Raw genomic sequence first — 19,646 nt, 5'->3', positions numbered from 1 at the left:
AAACTCCATGGTGTTTGTTAGCTTCATGTGAGCTTTCACTCGTCTGCATTGCTTGCCTTAATAGGTATCACCCAACACGCTGTGTAGCCTTTTCCCCTCCTCAGAGTATTTTATTCTCGTTCTCCCCACCAATCAGTTTCCCTCTTTTTTGTCTCCTCTGAGTATTGCCCAGTTGCCATCTAACTGATACCAAGTATTTTGCCTAAAAAAAAACATGGCGCAAGACAGAATTCCAAAGGTTTTAGACAATATGTGAAGCCGAAATTGGGCAGTAGTAATGGGCTCACTGCCTTGGCACTTGGCACCATCTACCAAGCAAGAGCCACACCTGATTCCACTGATGATTTGGTAGCACAGCCAATATTGTTGATTCAGTAGCTGAGACTGAGACCATGTAACTTCTTCAACAGAACCCTTCTAAGAACTTGTCATTATCCTCGCTCCAGGTGGCACAGTGGTGTAGTGGTTAGCACTATCGCCTCACAGCAAGAGGGTTCTGGGTTTGAGCCCAGCAGCCGACGGGGGCCTTTCTGTGTGGAGTTTGCATGTTCTCCCCGTGTCTGCATGGATTTCCTCTTGGTGCTCTTGTTTCCCCCACAGTCCAAAGACATGCAGGTTAGGAATTCAAAATCCTTCCCACACCCTGTGGCGCATAGGGCGGTACCGATCTCCGTTTCCATAGCCCTTGGCCTCTCACCTATTACATAGCTAGGGTTACAGTGGGGGGCTAGTCCTCTGGTAACTGCAAGAGTTTGACTCCCCACTCGCATCTGTATTGCAGCATGTCATGGCAGTAGGTACCATTTTTATGATGGTCTTTGGTAGGACCTGACTGTGAGAAGAACTTGCGATCTCCCGATCGAGAGGCGGACACACTAACCACTAGGTCACTTGCTGGTAGTTAGGCTGATTGGTGGCTCTAAATTGACCGTGAGTGTGAATGGTTGTTTGTCTCTATGTGTCAGCCCTGCGATGATCTGGTGACTTGTCCAGGGTGTATCCTGCCTTTCATCCATAGTCAGCTGGGATATGCTCCAGCTTGCCCACAACCCTGTACAGGGTAAGCGGTTATGGATAATGGATGGATAGATATCTTCGCTCCTCCTCACATTCTTCCAAGCTGCCAAAAATCTTCCAGTTGAACATGTTCAAATCTGGCCTCAGCAACATCCAGTCAGCCCCTACTTGGTCTCGTATTTAGCTGTGGCAGCCACTCATAATAGCAGTGGTCCAGTAGGATGGTGCTAGGCTACTCACTGGATCAAATGTACTAAGTTTTAAAGGAGAATTTGGACAGACTGCCCATCCATGCCTGAATTCTATGGTCTGTGCTTTAGCTAAAATGATGACTCACAAGCAGATAAAGCCAAGCCACATGCCTTCCACTGATGGCTGTATTGCATTGCTGGTGGTCTCACCAGACAAAACATTATGTCCAGATGTGCACTGCCTCAGTGATGAATGCTGATACTCTAATGAGAACTTATGATGTTGTGACAGGCACTGGTAATATGTTACTATTACTGTCTTACTGGTAATATCGGTGCAATCATGCCAGTCTACAGCAACTGATCTCTATGTGAGGGACCACCTCACCCCTAGTGATAGGACACAGACCAGGATAGCTGGTTTATGCGTGGCATCAGGTGTGCAGAGCACAATACTCTCTATCACCATTCATCTTTTTGAGATATATAGGCAAGAAGCCTTGTCTTCCCTCATGGCCCATGGCATTGGGAGACTGCTGTATTTGCAAAACTGGCTCCTATGTGCCCTGACTAAGAAACAGGCCATTCCAGACATTTCTACCATCTTGTGTATATTACAGCACACAGGCTCAAAATGAAATAAAAAAAGCATCAAAACAGGCAACACTATTAATCTATGTAAGGTTAGATTAACTGATAATGCTAGCCACCCTGTCACCATCAGGTACTCCCAAGCCATACAGTACTTACTGACTTCTGTAGAGAAATGTTGACCTCATGATGGCACCTGCAGTGGTAGACTTCTTGGAGTTACACTGTGTGGCCAAATGTATGTGGACACATTACCAACACCATCATGCTGCATGTTGAACCGCCCCACTTTGCTGCTATAACAGTCCCAACTCCATGAGATTTTAGACTGCACCGGTGGGGCTTTGTGCTTTCATTTAGCCACAAGAGCATTTGCAAGGGGGCGGCACGGTGGTGTAGTGGTTAGCGCTGTCGCCTCACAGCAAGAAGATCTGGGTTTGAGCCCCGTGATTGGCGAGGGCCTTTCTGTGCAGAGTTTGCATGTTGTCCGTGTGGGTTTCCTCTGGGTGCTCTGGTTTCCCCCAAAGATATGCAGGTTAGGTTAACTGGTGACTCTAAATTGACTGTAGGTGTGAATGGTTGTCTGTGTCTATGTGTCAGCCCTGTGATGACCTGGCGACTTGTCCAGGGTGTACCCCGCCTTTTGCCCGTAGTCAGCTGGGATAGGCTCCAGCTTGCCTGCGACCCTGTAGAACAGGATAAAGCGGCTAGAGATAATGAGATGAGCATTTGCAAGGATGGGCACTGATGTTAGAGGAGATGGCCTTGTATGCATTTGGTATTCCAATTCATCCCAAATGTGTTCAGTAGGTTTGAGGTGAGGGTTCTGTGCATGCCGCTTCAGTTCTTCCACACCAACCTTGGCAAACCACAGCTTTATGGATCTCATGTTATATACCGGGGTGTTGTCATGTTGGAGCAGGTTTGGAGCCCTTAGTTCCAGTGAAAGGGAAATCTTAATGCTACAGTATACAAAGTCAGTCTAGACCATAGTGTGCTTCTGTCTCTGTGGCAGAACGGGGAAGGCCCACATATGGGTGTAATGGTCAGGTGTCCACATACTTTTGGCCATATAGTGTACTTGCTGGAGTTCCAAGCTTTTCAGAAGTAGGATACCAGCCTACAGCTGGAGCTCAAACACCACAAACAGAAATATGTCCTTATCTCAGCAAGAGGAGTCCAGGCAAAACTTTTCTAATGATAGGACATCAAAGAGAGATCATCCCCATCAATGCTTCCCTTATAGGCTGGGAACCAGCATGGTGCCACAGGGGTACAGTCAGCATGTGGCACCCTTATGTAAGTGCAGAACACATCAAACAGCTAAAACTGGCAGCTCGTTTGGCCATCAGGTTCTCTTGAAGTGTGTTTTTTGCTCAAACATTGTGATAGTTAGCGTTAACCACTGGGGCCACAATACCGTTCAGCTCTCTCTACTTTACACAGACTCTCCTCTGGTCACGGGTGTTCAATATTGGTTTTCGGCCTTGTCCCTTACATACAGAGACTCGTCTAGATTCTCTGAATCTTTTGATATTATGGATTGTCAATGGTGAAAATCCCTAAATTCCTTGCAATTGTATGTTGAGAAACATTGTTCTTAAACTGTTGGACTATTTGCCCATGCAGTTTTTCACAAAGTGAACCTCACCTCATCCTTGCTTGTGAACGACTGAGCCTTTGCAATTAGCAATTAACCTGTTTACCTGTAGAATGTTCCAGACAGGTGGGTTTTGAGCATTCCACAACTTTTTTGCTCCTGTCCCAACTTTTTTTGGAATGTGTTGCAGGCATCAAATTTAGAATGAGTGGATATTTACAAAACAAACAGCAAACCAAAAAAACCCCCGATCGTTTATCAGATTGAACATTAAATATTGTGTCTTTGTATTGCATTCAATTGAATACAAGTTCGAAAGGATTTGCAAATCATTGCATTCTGTTTTTATTTTCCTTTTAACACAGAGTCTCAACTTATTTGGAATCAGGGTTGTACTGTACGCTTCCCTCCTTTAACACTGACCCCTAGATGCCCAGCAAGACCTTGGTTTTCACTACTGGGAGCAGATCTGCAGTCCCAAACGGATGGATACGTGTGGCATTCTCAACCAGATCAACTATTCCTGGGAGTTAGGTGAAAACAGTTTTGTGAATGGTGTGCACCCCATGGGTTGGACCCAATACACTGCCTGATTTTTAAAATGCTAACTGTTCTCCAGGGACTGCACCAAATACCCATCATGGAGAACATGCTAAAGGTGTATGTGGCGGTCAACTCAATACTCCATAGCACTGCTGAGGCAATCTCTGTGGGATTGGATGTCATCACTCAATTTTTTGAATTAATTTACTGTGCATACAAAGGTGCAGAACATTCTTTGTAAATAACTAGTGATAGTAAAGCTTCTTTGCGGCAATGTCTTTTGCTAAAAACACTACGTAAATAAAACTAATTATATACATTTAGGCAGACAGTTTTCACAAGATGAATAATTATATGCAGATAAAGTGAAAACTATTTACATTCCTTTTCTTGCTCTTTGGTATTCTGTATATCTGGTACATCTACCTGAACAATGGGCATTAAAAAAATAAACCAACCAAAATACACCATTATTTGCAAGTTAAATAGATACTTAAACAAAACACTGACTTTTTTATGCTAATATAAAATAAAGCAGGACACAATGCTTAATCTATTTTGCAACACAATTAATGAAGCTAACAGTCTACCTTGTGTTAAACTGTAACTCCGAGCTTATTTTATTTCAACAGTTAAGACTCGAGCATTACAGCTTACATTTCATCTTATTTTTTTTCCCAATGGAATCTTCCTTTAAGCCAAGTTTCCCTCTCTTGCGCACACAAACCCTCAACGATCAAAATACACCCACATCAATATCGCTGTACATCAATTTACAAATATTTAAATGGATTTCACAAAGCACAATTTAGACACTACTACATAGCAAATTAGACATTAATTTTAAGATCCAACTGAACTAAGAGTTTCCCTTGATGCAAAGTAAAACATCCAGTCTCGTTCTCTCTCTCAATCTCACACACACACACTTCTAAGCATATCCCTTAACCTCGTGGTCTTACACACACCCATTCTGACCATTGTAGATGTGATGCAGGTTCATTTACAAAAGTCCTTTTTTTTTTTTTGCATCAATTTAAAAATTACTTTATACAGTTCAAGTAAAAGGTCCACCAATGTGTAATTTGTTCACACTTCCTCAACCAATTATTTATACAATTAGTAACCATAAAAATCATAAATATATTAATAATGCATTGATATTGCAGTGCCTCAAAACCATGCACTTTTGAGTCCAAAAAGATAATAAAAATCTAATTAGCAATAAGTTAATAAGAATCAAATGATCAAATAACTTTTGAATAAAGTAGCAGATTTCAGTTAGGAGTACATACAGATGATACACGAAAAATACAGGAGAAGACAAGAAATTTTGTGCCTGTTTAGCAGCATAGTCCTTCAAAGACTTTTATATTTATACCCAACTCTGATGCCCGGTTCTAGAACAGGACAAACACAGAAAACTGCTTTTAAGCAGATAAAATTCCAGTCTGTTAAATTTTCTGAAGTACTTGTTCATCATAGGGCAACCTCTGTGACTATATACACAATGTGGATTTTTCACCACTGCAAAGATGAGTCACATAGCTGGGATACAGATTTTAAAAAAAAATTAAAAATAAATAATTCAGGGGGGAAAAAAAAATAAAAAAAAGATTGCCTTGTGGTTACTGAAAGGTACAAAAGCGCTAAGGCAGGTTTCCAGGGCATGGGGGTCGCTATTCCTCATCCACACTTCTCAGCATAAGAATGCAGTTATAGATTTTCAGAGCAGGGCCCAGCTTGATGCTTAGGATCTTTACAATGTCCGACTGGGTAAGAAGGAGGAAGGCTTCACCATCAATTTGCTATAAGAACGACAAACATCAAAATGGATCCAAGTCAACATCACAAGAAATCAAAACATAATAGATCTGAGAGCAAAATGAAGAAAAAAAAAATTTCTTATTTTACCTCATTCCTGAAAATGGCAGCATGTTCCCTGCAGCCTGGTAGTTTTCTCACAAAACTTGCAACCTGACAAAATATTGCACATAAAATACAAACAGGAAACCAAAAAAAAACCAAACTGAATTTCATCTGTGCACAGCAGGGTGGAAAAACCATAAAAACTGATTAGCTAGCTCACCAGATAAGAATAAACTCATGTGCTGCCCAGTCTCATGTTTCCACTGCTTGGAATCCTAATTGATTAGACTAAAATGTGGTCGCTAATATAAATAAATTCGGTGAGCAAGTTAGCTGCTGAAGTGCATTAATACAGACTAAATAAAACAAATGAGTTTATGATTATTACCCTCTTCTAACAAAGCTTCTCATGTGTTTGTGTCCTCAACAAAAAGTCAGCCTAGCACACCAAGCATTAGGCTATGAGAATCGGTGTTCTGTCTTTGCATCACACGTAGGATATTATTCGATTCTAACCACAAGGTGACGAGTAGTAAAAGAGTGAAATGACCGTTTGGTGTCAAACTTTATTTTAAATTTGCTTGGTCAGTGCTTCCGTATACACTATACGGCCAAGCGTTTGTGGACACCTGAGCATAAGGCTCATATTTTCCTTTTGAACATCCTAGTCCTCCCTTTGCTGTTGTTATAATAACCTCCACTGTTCTGGGAAGACTTTCCACAAGATTTCGGAGCATGGCTGTGGTCAGGCACTGATATACGAGAGAGAGAGAGAGAGAGAGAGAGAGAGAGAGAGAGAGAGAGAGAGAGAGACCTATGGTTGCAGTCAGCATTTCAATTCATCCCAAAGGTGTTCAGCAGGGTTGACGTCAGGGCTTGGTGCAGACCACTCAAGTTCTTCCACACCAACCTTGGCAAACCATGGCTTCATGGACCATGCTTTGTTAGTCTGGCTAACGCAACTTCAAAGCTCTGCGAGCATTGGTCTGGCAAAGATATTAAGCCCAACCGTTTCCCAAAGCGCGTGGTTGACCCGCCTCCCTGAAATGCCTCAGTTTGCTACTGGTCGAAGCCAGAAAAGGCTGTGACGAAGCTTAAACCAATCACATCACTCTTTCCTCTGACGTATGTGACGCGACGGAAACTGCTTGAGTAACAGGAAGAAGATAAATACCTCCAGGGCTGCTCTTTGCTCCGTTTTCAATGAGAACTTCCTGTTGAATGCTTTCAATACAGCATCTACCGCTGTGTCAAAGGCTTGCCGCTGCTCCATGTTCGTAATGTTTCTAGTGAATGAAGCGCTTCCGGCATAGATTCTGTAAACAATCTATGGCTTCCGGTCGCAGTTCTACTACGTCACTGCCTTGAACACGCCTCTACCCAGGGCCGTTGGAGATGCTCAAAGTTGATTGGCTCCCGATTTTTCGGGAGCTTGGAAGAGCTGGAGATAGCTTGCCTGGCCAGACTAAGTTCGCAACAGGCCCCCGTGTTGCGTCACACTTAGGATGGGTAGGCCCAGGCTAACGCTTTGTGCCATACATGGGTTTGATGGTCAAGTGTCCACAAACTTTTGGCCATATAATGTACCTTCATGGCCTTCTCATAGTTCATTCCCTAAACTATTTTTATGCATACTTGTGTGCGTGTGTATACATGTGTGTGTGTGTGTGTGTGTGTATGTATGTATATATATTAGTGCTGTCAAGCGATTAAAATATTTAATCGCGATTAATGTTGCGACTGTCATAGTTAACTCGCGATTAATCGCAATTTAATCGCACATTTGTGTCACATGAAAAACCATTGTAATTCTCTTATCAGCATAAAAAAGTGAATGGGCTTGCTCACCGTTCGAACTACGGGGGTACTCGGGGGATCCGAGATCCCCTGAAACAGACATGAGATCCCTTGAAAACATGATTTGGGAAATGTTGGGGGGTCTCTAAAATATTGGCAAAATGATGTTTATTGACATAGCAATCGTGTGTAACGGGAAGCATTTGCATATCCGAAGTGAGCGTGCGATGGAGAGCCGCGCTCTGAGACAAGCGCAAGCACCCCCCCCAAGGGAATAAAGGGACCCCCCGAAAATATCGGCATAGCTCGAACACCGGTTGTACCAATGTTTTTTTTTTTTTATTGCAGAGCATAACACGTCACACCCACTGCAAAGTGGGGCTGGAGCCGCCGATGGGAAAATGAAACTTAAGCCGAGCACCGTGGCTCTTCGGGGGAGGGCAGAGGACTCTGGCTGTGCGGGGCGTGGCATCATGTCACAGAGCGTTAATCTCGCGATAAAAATAATTATCGCTGTTAAAATTGAGTCAAGTTAACGCGTTAATAACGCGACATTTTTGACAGCACTAATATATATATATATATATATATATATATATATATATATATATATATATATATATATATATACACACACACACACACACACACACAGAGTCTACCTGTAATGTGCAATTTTTCTATACTTTTTCATGGTAGATAATGCAAATAGCCCTCTGTATTTAATCCTTCGTTTGTCTAATTTTTCAGTTTTATTTGTTATCTGTTTGACATTTTTCTTGCTACTGTAACACGTGAATTTCCCCGATGTGGGATGAATAAAGTGAATCTAATCTAATATAATACAATCTTCATGTTCCAGATTCTGAAAATATCATCCATGCAGGATAATTAATCCACCTAGGTTTAATTAAAAAAAAAAAAAAAAGGCCATTCCTCAGTCAGTGTGTGTAGTTCAGCAAGTGGTGGGATTCCTGCAATAGTTACAGCACCAAGGCATGCCTATGTTTCTTTAAAACTTAATCATACAAAATTAAATCATTTCCCCCCCCCGAGCCAGTAAGAAGGTTCTCTCTTTTTGGTTCTTAAACCTACTTGTTCAGTACGAAACTATGAATTAAAAAAAAAAGCCCAGACATGAAATCCAATTGTCCCAGCCACCGGAGCTAGTGATTTGTCCACCCATGGCATAACAACAAGAATGCATCAGTATGCAAGCATATGATACTGAGCAAAATAAAGTGCATTCGTACCTCTTCTGTGCTCCACTTGGCCACTGTCTTTGCACTGAGACCCAGTGCTTCAGGTAACAGTTTACCATGTTTTTCCCAGCAGTGCTGAAACTTGGGTGGCTCCCAGCCACAGAACACAGAGTCATGCAAGAACTGCTGCAGAGAGTCTACTGAGAGAAAAACACACCAAATATTGGCTCAGATGGACGCATCTTATTTATTGCACTTAACCCGAACGAATTTTTGAAAGATGTCACATACGCTCAGCAACCACTTATTAGGAACACCTTTAAACCTGCACATTCATGTAATTAGACAGTTTGCCAATTAAGTGGCAGCACTGCAATACATCAAATCATTAACAAGAGCTTCAGTTAACATTCACATCAAACATCAGAATTGGGAAAAGATGCCATCTTAGTGACTTTGATCATGGTGTCAGAATTATACGAATTAGTGAGGACATAAGTGAGCAACAGTTCTGTGGTTGTTGAGAGTGAACAGAGAAGGCCAGACTGGTTCAAGTTGACAAGCAGGCTATACTCGTGGCTAGCAGAAAAAAAAAAGTCTTGAAGCGGGTGGGCTACAATAGCAGAACCACACCATCTGGCACCAACCACCATTCCATGGTCAAAGTCACTGAGATCACAATTTCCCCCCCATTCTAATGTTTGATTTGAATATTAACTGAAACTCTTGACTAGGGTTGGGCGGTATTACGATAAGAAGGTATCCCGAGGTATCCAAAAGTACCAACGGTATCGGTCTCATTACCGTCATTTTAAAAAAATAAATAATATCTAAATAAATATGGAGTACATGAGATCATAATATAAAATAATAAATTGAAGATCATCCCGAATAACTGTGTGATCGTATTTTCACTAATTCTATCAATTTCCTAAAGAAGTTCTCATCGCGTGCAGGGTTGTTTATGTCGTTACCATGGCAACCCTGCGTGACATTTGGAGTCTGACAGAAAGCTTCGCAAGAGACTGAGAGCGGGGGTGTCATGGCTCAGATGGCTAAAGCACCGTACCATAAATCCGGGGACCCGGGTTCGATTCCGACCCGAGGTTATTTCCCGAGCCCATCTCTCTCTCCCCCGCTCATTTCCTGTCTCTCTATACTGTCCTATCTAAAAAAAAAAAAAAAAGAGAGACTGAGACCGCGGTTGAAAGATGCCAAGTCAAGATAACGAGTTAGTGGCAAAAAAAAAAAATACAACATCGGCAGTGTGGCAGTATTTTGGTTTCAAACCAAACGAAAAATCTAATATGTCCCCTAAGGCACACCATAGCCTGGGGTACTCCACTTCCACGAGATCTCTCCAATAAGTTGTGTTTTGAGTAGGTTACATGAGTAACAACAAGGTAAAATAATATAAGGTATGACATTTGGGATGTGGGTAATAAACGTTTGAAATGTCATCTACTGAAGAAACGGAAGAAAACATCGTAGCGTAAACTGTTCGGTTTCTGGTGGGAATTAGCAATGCGCTTGCTATCTTTGTTGGGTGTGTTAAACCGTATGGATTTAAGTGGAATAATTGTAAGGAGTTATGTGATCAAGACAACGTTTTAAGCAAGGTAAGGCCATTTGATTATTAATTTCCCCGCCATGGCATGACGTGGGCCCATATGATTTTGCCTTGTGCAGCTATCACGCATTTGAATTAGGTTCGCCTCATTTGCGCTGAAGAATATGGTTTATCGCGCAGTCTAAACGGACTTGGTTGTTGGTTGATTCTTTTTCTTTTTTTTATTTCCCATGCTTGAAAGGGTATGATCCTGCTCATCGTGTACTTTTTTTTGATGGAGTAGGTGAAATAGTGCTGCAAATGGCGTTTCAACGCAGACATGTGTAAACGACAGTTGAATGCTATTTTCAAGATGAAGGAAGAGTTGCGTGATGCTTTGAAATATCTCTTAATCCATTCATCAATGCACAAAATTCACTTTGCTGCTTAATCCATACCACAATGCACACAATTCGCTATGCTGCTTTTAAATAGTACATTTGAGGCATAGGCGCACGTTACACAGTAGGCCGAAACAAAATATTTTTTTCTCTGTAATACCGTATACCCCGGGAAAACACAGACAGTTTAAAGGTATCAAAATTTGGATACCGCCCAACCCTACTCTTGACCTACATGTGCGTGCTTTTACGCAGCTATCCCTTATGCTGCTGACACATAATTAGCTCATTGAATAATTGCATAAGTGAGCATGTGTACAGGTATTATGAATAGATTGTTTGAACAGTGTAAATCAAACCAGCATTTCTCGAATTACCTTTTCCATTTCCTTCTTGCTTCACTTGATTTGGCTTAGTGCACTTGGCTGCAGTGGCAGTCCTGCAAAGAAAACGCAGACAAAAATATACGAGTCACACTTACACACAGCATCAGGCACGTTTTTAATTTGCACTTTTTTTTTTGGTACGAGCACACAACCCCTTACTTGGCTGGTGAGGAGGTGTCCATGTTGTCACTGGTTTCAGGATTGCTGCCTGTGGGTGTGCTAGAGGGAGTCTGTGTGACTGATTCGGTGCGCCTGTGCCGTGAAGGTCCGCTCAGTGTCGCCGGCCTCTCTCCGCTCAGCCTGTCGGGCAGCAGCCCCTCCTTATTCAGATTCAGCTCAGAGTAGGGACAGCTGACAGCCCTGAGAGAGACACGAGTTTTAAATGTATTATTCATTTAACGTGTATGAAGCGTAACAAATGATTATGAAATCGTTTTCCAATTGTAATTGTAAGGCCTATTTATTACAAGACTTGGGGGAAACAAACATTCCACTAGATCAACACATGACTGGCACAGTGAAGTATTGAGAAACAAGTTACATTTGTTGAAGGCATTATTACAATACCATGCTACGTAACATTGCTCCCTTTTGTCCAATCCGGTTGATTACAAAGGTAAACAGGAAACCTGGCACTTCAGTTACTAACGTGTAATGTGTTCCATAGCGAGGTCCTTTGATGTGTCCAACCCCATTGCATCCTGGAGTAGGGCAGCCTTGTCCTGGAGGGACCTGGGGATCACTCGCACCTGAAAACAACCAAAAACAATTAGCGTTTAACCTACAACACACAGAGATGTAGACATATAGCACATGCAAGCAAGAAGGATGTGTATGCTTAAGGCTCATTTATGCTCCCTTTATGTACCCGTCACTGCCCACATACTTCCCTGCATCCTTTACACTGGCATGGATGTTAAACAGTGCATCCACTAGAGGGCCGCTCAGAATCAAAAGTTTCTCACCTTTAATTCCTGTCCAATCTCCTCCCAGCTGTTCTGTAACAACTGTTTGTTATTCAGCTGACATACCTAACAACCTGTTTTCTCTCTCTTCCCCCCCCGCCATCTGTCCCTCTGAGTTATATGTCAATCCTGAGATCGAGATGCTGACCTCCTGCTCCTCAGACCTGCCTGATCCATCCTAATGCCCTGTGTCTGGTCGGAGTCTCATCGCATCGCTCCTGTACAGGACGGCCCCATATGGACAGTTGAAAGTCACACCTAGAGGACGCTCTGGACTCTTACAGTAATGCTTTTATGGCTGAGGACTACAGCTGACTTGCTAACTTTAGGACTGCAGTTGTCATGAACAGTTTTGCACTCAAGTTTCCATCAATGAAGAGTTACATCATCAACGAAACTGACTTCATGTTAAAACTGTTATAGTCATATTGTCACCCAAATGAGGATGGGTTCCCTTTTGAGTCTGGCTCCTCTCGAGGTTTCTTCCTCGTGTCGTCTGAGGGAGTTTTTCCTTGCCACCGTCGCCACAGGCGTGCTCATTAGGGATAGATTAGGGATAAAATTAGCTCATGTTTTAAGTCATTCAAATTCTGTGAAGCTGCTTTGTGACAATGTTTATTGTTAAAGGCACTATAGAAATAAACTTGACTTGTTTGTCCCTGTGCCTAGGCAAAGTACCATCATATACACATTTAAAATTTCTTACTAATTCGGTTAACCTCTCCTCAAAAAGTTCTGCCACTTTCTGCCCCACCATTTCTGGCGGTACTGCCCTGTTTCATCCATATCCGTTAGTTTTCGGCAAGCGTTCACAAAATTGAACGAAATGAACGTAGCGTACAGACAGAAGGCTTTGTCCGTATCCATATACTTATTTATAGTCGAGTATAAATGAGCCATTATACTGCTTGTGTGTTGAAGTAGAAAATGTGTGACTGTATTACAACTGGGATTCTGCAAAGGATGACCAGTCTTTTGACACCATCCTACAGGGTGCAGATCGGGGCTATCGGCATCCACCCAGTAATTGTATTCATCACTCCAGCCATCAAAATGGATCTGAAATTAAAGAAAAGGAAAAAAAAAAAAAAAAACACATAAAACAAAATATTATACAACTAGAAAAGCACTCGGAGAGCGCAGACCTCCGCCAAGAATCCTTTAAAAAAATTCCGGGATCCAGACAGTGATCTGGATCACCGCCAAAATTTAATGGATTGTTACTTGTGCCCAGTCACATCTCTGGGAAAAATTTCAGAGCAATCCGTTCATAACTTTTTCCGTAATGTTGCTAACAGACAAACCAACAAACAAACAAACCAACCAACCAACGCTACCGAAAACATAACCTCCTTGGCGGAGGTCTCATCTCATCTCATCTCATTATCTCTAGCCGCTTTATCCTGTTCTACAGGGTCGCAGGCAAGCTGGAGCCTATCCCAGCTGACTACGGGCGAAAGGCGGGGTACACCCTGGACAAGTCGCCAGGTCATCACAGGGCTGACACATAGACACAGACAACCATTCACACTCACATTCACACCTACGGTCAATTTAGAGTCACCAGTTAACCTAACCTGCATGTCTTTGGACTGTGGGGGAAACCGGAACACCCGGAGGAAACCCACGCGGACACGGGAAGAACATGCAAACTCCGCACAGAAAGGCTCTCGCCAGCCACGGGGCTCGAACCTGGACCTTCTTGCTGTGAGGCGACAGCGCTAACCACTACACCACCACCGTGCCACCCCCCTTGGCGAAGGTAATAATATAAAAAATTACAATGCGTGTGAAAGTCTTAAATCTACCATGTACGATATCTACCATACGATGCACGTTTTGTGGCTGTTCCCCGTTTTCCAGAGATAAAAAAATAACTTGGGGACAAATTAATTCGGGCACGTTCAGTACTAAAACCATAATTCAAATAGAACCAACTCGACATAATTCTTGCTAGTTAAATACACTGATTTAAGTATAGCTGGTGATCAAATGAGAAAACGTTACACGTGTTGATTCGCTGTCTCAGAGGCATCTTGACTTGGAGGTAAAAGTATACAATTACATTAAGTGAAGATACAATTCCCTCAAGCTATTACAGAACTAAATGTGTGTGAAAGTGGTGCAGGGTGTATACCTTGACCCTGTGATCCTCTGTGTCGGATATAGTGGCAACGCGGATGAGCATGGGGTTGCGTTTGTCCACTGCCTCCAATTTCATCCCCACCTGGAAGCCATGTGGAGGTCTCTGAAAAGCAAGAACATGTGGATGCTTTGCCGTTAGAAAGCTGAACATCAAGGATTCATCAATTCATTGATGTGAGCACGCTCACCTGTTTGAAGGCTCTAGCAGGTGCTGCTTGGGTTCCAGTCTCTTCCAGGTATTTCTCCCATGAGAAACTTTTTGGTTGCTTGTATTCTGATAAACACAGCCAACATTAGATATACACTGTTGTATGTTCTACAACTAAATCTAGTCAATTCGATAAAAAAACTGTTCAATTCCAAAAACCTAAATCAATTCATCTGCTGGTTACAATGATAAGTAAGGGATAATCGACAGTGAGCCAGTCATTATCGTGAAATAAACACCGACAGGGTGATGCAAGACCCCGATGCCAAACAGAGAGATTTTGAATGACCGGTTTGCTGTACATTATCTTGTATATTACATGGCTACTTAGGAAAGTCGTCAATATTTTGATTAACACCACACAAAATATTGATTTAAAAATTATTTTATTACTTCCACTAATGGCACGGTCCATAGCAATGATCTGTTATACGGAAATACGACATGGGCACAGTCTTATCAAAACTGGACAGGTGAAGATCACCTAGTCTTTTTCCAGTCTGCAACTGTGCAGTTTTGGCGAGCCTCTGCCCATGACAGCCTCAGATTCTTGTTCTTAGCAGACAGCAGTGGAACCTGATGTGGTCTCCTGCTGTTGCATCCCGTCCACCTCAAGGTTCAATCTGTTGTGCGTTCTGAGATACTTTCCTGCTCACCACGGTTGTAAAGAGTGTTTTCTGAGTTGCTATAAACTTCTTGGCAGCTCAAACCTCCCCTCTCATCAACAAGGTGTTTCAGCCTGCAGACCCCACGCACACAGGAGATTTTTAGGCCAAGTTTACATTAGACTGTATCTGTCTCGTTTTCTTCGCGGATGCACTGTCCGTTTACATTAAAACGCCTGGAAACGCCGGGAAACGGGAATCCGCCAGGGTCCACGTATTCAATCCATATCGTGTCTGGTCCGGCGCTGTGTAAACATTGAGAATACGCGGATACGCTGTGCTGAGCTCTAGCTGGCGTCGTCATTGGACAACGTCACTGTGACATCCACCTTCCTGATTCGCTGGCGTTGGTCATGTGACGCGACTGCTGAAAAACGGCGCAGACTTCCGCCTTGTATCACCTTTCATTTAAGAGTATAAAAGTATGAAAATACTGCAAATACTGATGCAAATACTGCCCATTGTGTAGTTATGATTGTCTTTAGGCTTGCCATCCTTCCACTTGCAAGTGGTAAGTGACGCGCATGCCGATATGCACTGAGATCACACACACAGCAGCTCAGTCCCGAATCACTGCTCGTGCGCTTCACTCGCGCGCTCTGTGAGCTGCGCAGGGCCAGAGTGCGCACCCTCCAGAGGGCACTTGCTGTTCAGGGCGGAGTGATTTGGAGCGCAGGATGCCTGCGGAGCCGAGTGTATCGGCGTTGCTATGTGCACGCGAATCGTGTATTGGCGTTGCTGTGTGCACACTAATCGTTTTAAAAATGTTAATCTGATGATCCGCTGATACGGTCTAATGTAAACCCCACCTTAGTTTTACGCACTAATCTGTGTATGTAAAAATCCCAGGAGACCAGCAGTTTCTAAAATACTCAAACTAGCCCGTCTGGTACTAGCAACGATTGGTTAAAGTCACTGAGATCACATTTTCCCCCCATTCTCATGTTTGATGTGAACATTAACTGAAGCTCTTGACCTGCAGCCGCATGATTTTGTTTTATTTTTATTTTTTGCATTGCTCTACTGCCACCAGCTGTACAGGTACTCTTAATAAAATGGACAGCAGTGTACATACTCTGTTTACCTGCAGGTGTGGTCAGCGTTAACTCTGCCTCCTCACAATACCCAACTGGATGAATATACGGGCTGCTGGCATCGCACCTGATAACCAATACACAAAGATTTAAAAAGTATGCACGTGCAAATACAGGCGAGTAGAGAGAGACACACTTTTGCGCGTGTGATACGAGATATACATCTTTCTCACCAGTAATCATATGTATCATCCCAGTTATCAAAGTGGATGAGGAGGCGGTTATCCACAACAGCGGAAATTGTGGCTACGCAGATTAGTGATGGGTTTTTCCTGTCAACAGCCTCTAGCTTCATCCCAGCACGAAAGCCTGAGGGGGTCACCGACTGCAAAGTGCAGTTAGAGGTTTGTTATGAAATGCCCTCTATAACACGCTAAAGGAGAAGAGCACATGCTATCTGAGGAGAAGTGCATGGTACACGGCAACTTACGGTATTAAGACTTTTAAAGAAATGTTTGGGTGCCAGTTGGCCTCTGCAATTCTTTACATAAGTGTTCCAATTAAATTCTCCATCTCTGCAACCTACAAAGACAAGCATAGACATTGAAATTAAAATTAGTTCTGCATTAGATGCTTTGGAAAATTTTGAAGGCATGAACATTTCGGTTAAAAAGGAGCATCTAGCCATTAATCACAACTGTTTTATATTTGCATCATATTTATCTCCTATTTATAAAATTCATAACACTGCAAAAAAAAAAAACATTATTATTATTAAAAAAAAAAAAGCAGCTTTGGAAAAGGACCAGCTGTCTCTAACATTAGCACATCACTGAAAAGGTGCCAGAAAGTTATTCTAATTTCCCTCTGGGTCGCTGCCTATTTTATTAAGGACCTTTGGGCAGCAGCAGCTTGAGGCCCATCTTCTCACACCAGCCTGGTGGTTTCACATCCCACGAGTCTGCATTCACCCAGAAGTCATAGCACTCAGGATAACCATCGAAATGAAGTCTTATTCTGTAACCCTGGACCTGAGAGGGAGAAAAAAACAACAACAAAAAAGCAAAAATCACAGTCTCTTTAGGGAATGAAATTAAAAGGGATTTTTGACATGAACATGAACATTTCAATTCAATTAATTCACTAAACAGGGATTAGACTCAGCAACTCAAGCTTCTCAGGAAGTGCTGCAATGCAGTCGCGCCTCTAAAATTTCACAGGCTTATTTTTTATCTCAAACAAAACCTTCAGCTACCTTGCACAAATTATTTGGCATTAGTTTCAGCTTATTCCAAATCAAATCTCATTCATCTCATGCCGCTTTATCCTGTTCTACAGGGTCGCAGGCAAGCTGGAGCCTATCCCAGCTGACTACGGGCGAAAGGCGGGGTACACCCTGGACAAGTCGCCAGGTCATCACAGGACTGACACACAGACAACCATTCACACCTACGGTCAATTTAGAGTCACCAGTTAACCTAACCTGCATGTCTTTGGACTGTGGGGGAAACCGGAGCACCCGGAGGAAACCCACGCGGACACGGGGAGAACCTGCAAACTCCGCACAGAAAGGCCCTCGCCGGCCACGGGGCTTGAACCCAGGACCTTCTTGCTGTGAGGCGACAGCGCTAACCACTACACCACCGTGCCGCCCCCAAATCAAATCAGTCAATAAATAAATTTTCTATGAATTATTGGTTTCTGTGCAAGCCACCACAGTAGCTGATGTTACCCTCAGAAAATGTACTTGTAAGTCAAGCGTCCTTTTAAAAAAACAAGAAAAACAGACAAACAAACAAAAAAACCCCCAGCTGTCTCATGCACCGATCATCACTCAGGGCCATTCAGGGTGTGATGTGGGGAGTAAAACTATCCATAATCATGTTTCTAGCATAGGACTGCGATATGGGCTGTATTTGTAACCAAAACATTTTTGTCCGAAAAAGCCCATCACAGCGGCACGGTGGTGTAGTAGTTAGCGCTGTCGCCTCACAGCAAGAAGGTCCGGGTTCGAGCCCCGTGGCCGGCGAGAGCCTTTCTGTGCGGAGTTTGCATGTTCTCCCCGTGTCCGCGTGGGTTTCCTCCGGGTGCTCCGGTTTCCCCCACAGTCCAAAGACATGCAGGTTAGGTTAACTGGTGACTCTAAATTGACCGTAGGTGTGAATGTGAGTGTGAATGGTTGTCTGTGTCTATGTGTCAGCCCTGTGATGACCTGGCGACTTGTCCAGGGTGTACCCCGCCTTTCGCCCGTAGTCAGCTGGGATAGGCTCCAGCTTGCCTGCGACCCTGTAGAACAGGATGAAGCAGCTAGAGATAATGAGATGAGATGAGAAGCCCATCACAATAACGCTTCAACATATTTCTGTGAACTACCCCCTCTTCAGGTCGTAACACAGCACCACATTTGGTTTAAGATCTCAACTCATTCAAAGACATTAATCTTCTTTTTGAAAGAAATTTTTTTTTTTGGAGTCATTGGCTTGTTACATCAGCCAGCGTTCCTTAAACTTCAAGTGATTAAACGCAGTACATTTTTATACGTTCCTTTCACAAATCACTTGCCTAAGGTAGAAACTGCAGTGTGTGTATATACAGGGTTTTAGAGTAAACATCAGGCACAGAGGGAAATAGCTGTTGCTGCTTATCCGTTTTAATTACAATGCAGACGCTACAAAAGTTCACATGCACAAAAGAAGAAGTGTTTAACTACATTTAAAAAGGTTATAGAAAGGTTTACTTTCTTTGTATTCTAGGAAAAAAAAAATAGATGTCGTCCAGCATGGGATTAGCAAAGGAACAGGGGGGGAAAAAAAAAAGCAGGAAAATATACAAAGCACGGCATGGCAGTGACATCCCCAAGATCCATGGGTCAGTACCCCTGTGGCAGTTTGCAGGTGTGCAAACACTAGTACTTTAGCTGCCGTTAAGTGAAAATCAATCAATAACTATTTAATTGGTCAACTGACAACAAAGTCAAAGCAGACCTGCATCTTAAACAATTATACACACTCTCTGGCCGCTTTACTAGGTACACCCATACACCTGCTGTTTTATGCAGTTATCTAATCAGCAGCACAATGCATAAAATCACGCAGATCCAAATCAAGAGCTTCAGTTCATTTTTCACTTCAAACATCAGAATGAGAAAAATTCTGATCTCTGTGATTTTCACTGTGGCATGGGTGTTGGTGCCAGATGGTCTGGTTTGAGTATTTCAGAAACTGCTGATCTCCTGGGGGGTTTTCACACATCAGTCTCTAGAGTTTACACAGAATGGTGCAAAAAAAAAATTTTTTTTTTTTTTGAGTGAGTGACCGTTCTGTGGGTGGAAACAAATGCCTTGTTAAGAGAGGTCAGAGGAAAATGGACAGATTGGTTTAAGCTGGCAGGAAGGATATTATGAGTAGCACGCTGTGTGAGCACAATCGCTATCAGGCGCGTTACAATGTAAATAACTTTTCTAGAATTTCACCAAAACTCATT

General features: G+C 42.8%; 1 protein-coding gene across 8 annotated transcripts in view; it reads right to left on the bottom strand.

Moving 5' to 3' along the window:
- Positions 1-4,534: 4,534 nt before the first annotated feature.
- Positions 4,535-19,646, bottom strand: part of l3mbtl1b (L3MBTL histone methyl-lysine binding protein 1b) — a 38,625-nt gene continuing 23,513 nt past the window's right edge. For 5 of the 8 annotated variants that reach the window (XM_060900145.1, XM_060900149.1, XM_060900146.1 and 2 more), the window contains 13 exons: positions 17,059-17,194; positions 16,654-16,745; positions 16,397-16,548; positions 16,205-16,290; positions 14,445-14,530; positions 14,249-14,359; positions 13,056-13,170; positions 11,796-11,895; positions 11,306-11,506; positions 11,138-11,199; positions 8,862-9,010; positions 5,857-5,919; positions 4,536-5,750 (listed from right to left, as the gene is read on the bottom strand). In XM_060900145.1, the coding sequence (XP_060756128.1) occupies positions 5,622-5,750; positions 5,857-5,919; positions 8,862-9,010; positions 11,138-11,199; positions 11,306-11,506; positions 11,796-11,895; positions 13,056-13,170; positions 14,249-14,359; positions 14,445-14,530; positions 16,205-16,290; positions 16,397-16,548; positions 16,654-16,745; positions 17,059-17,194 (1,482 nt within the window). In that variant the 3' untranslated portion in view covers positions 4,536-5,621. Of the gene's footprint in view, positions 5,751-5,856; positions 5,920-8,861; positions 9,011-11,137; positions 11,200-11,305; positions 11,507-11,795; positions 11,896-13,055; positions 13,171-14,248; positions 14,360-14,444; positions 14,531-16,204; positions 16,291-16,396; positions 16,549-16,653; positions 16,746-17,058; positions 17,195-19,646 lie in introns of all 8 variants that reach the window. The other 3 variants (XM_060900148.1, XM_060900151.1, XM_060900150.1) reach the window with 3 other exon arrangements.

The sequence above is a fragment of the Neoarius graeffei genome, chromosome 19, assembly GCF_027579695.1.
Source record: "Neoarius graeffei isolate fNeoGra1 chromosome 19, fNeoGra1.pri, whole genome shotgun sequence".
In the NCBI taxonomy this organism is placed as follows: domain Eukaryota; kingdom Metazoa; phylum Chordata; class Actinopteri; order Siluriformes; family Ariidae; genus Neoarius; species Neoarius graeffei.
This window is presented reverse-complemented; position numbering and strand designations above follow the sequence as displayed.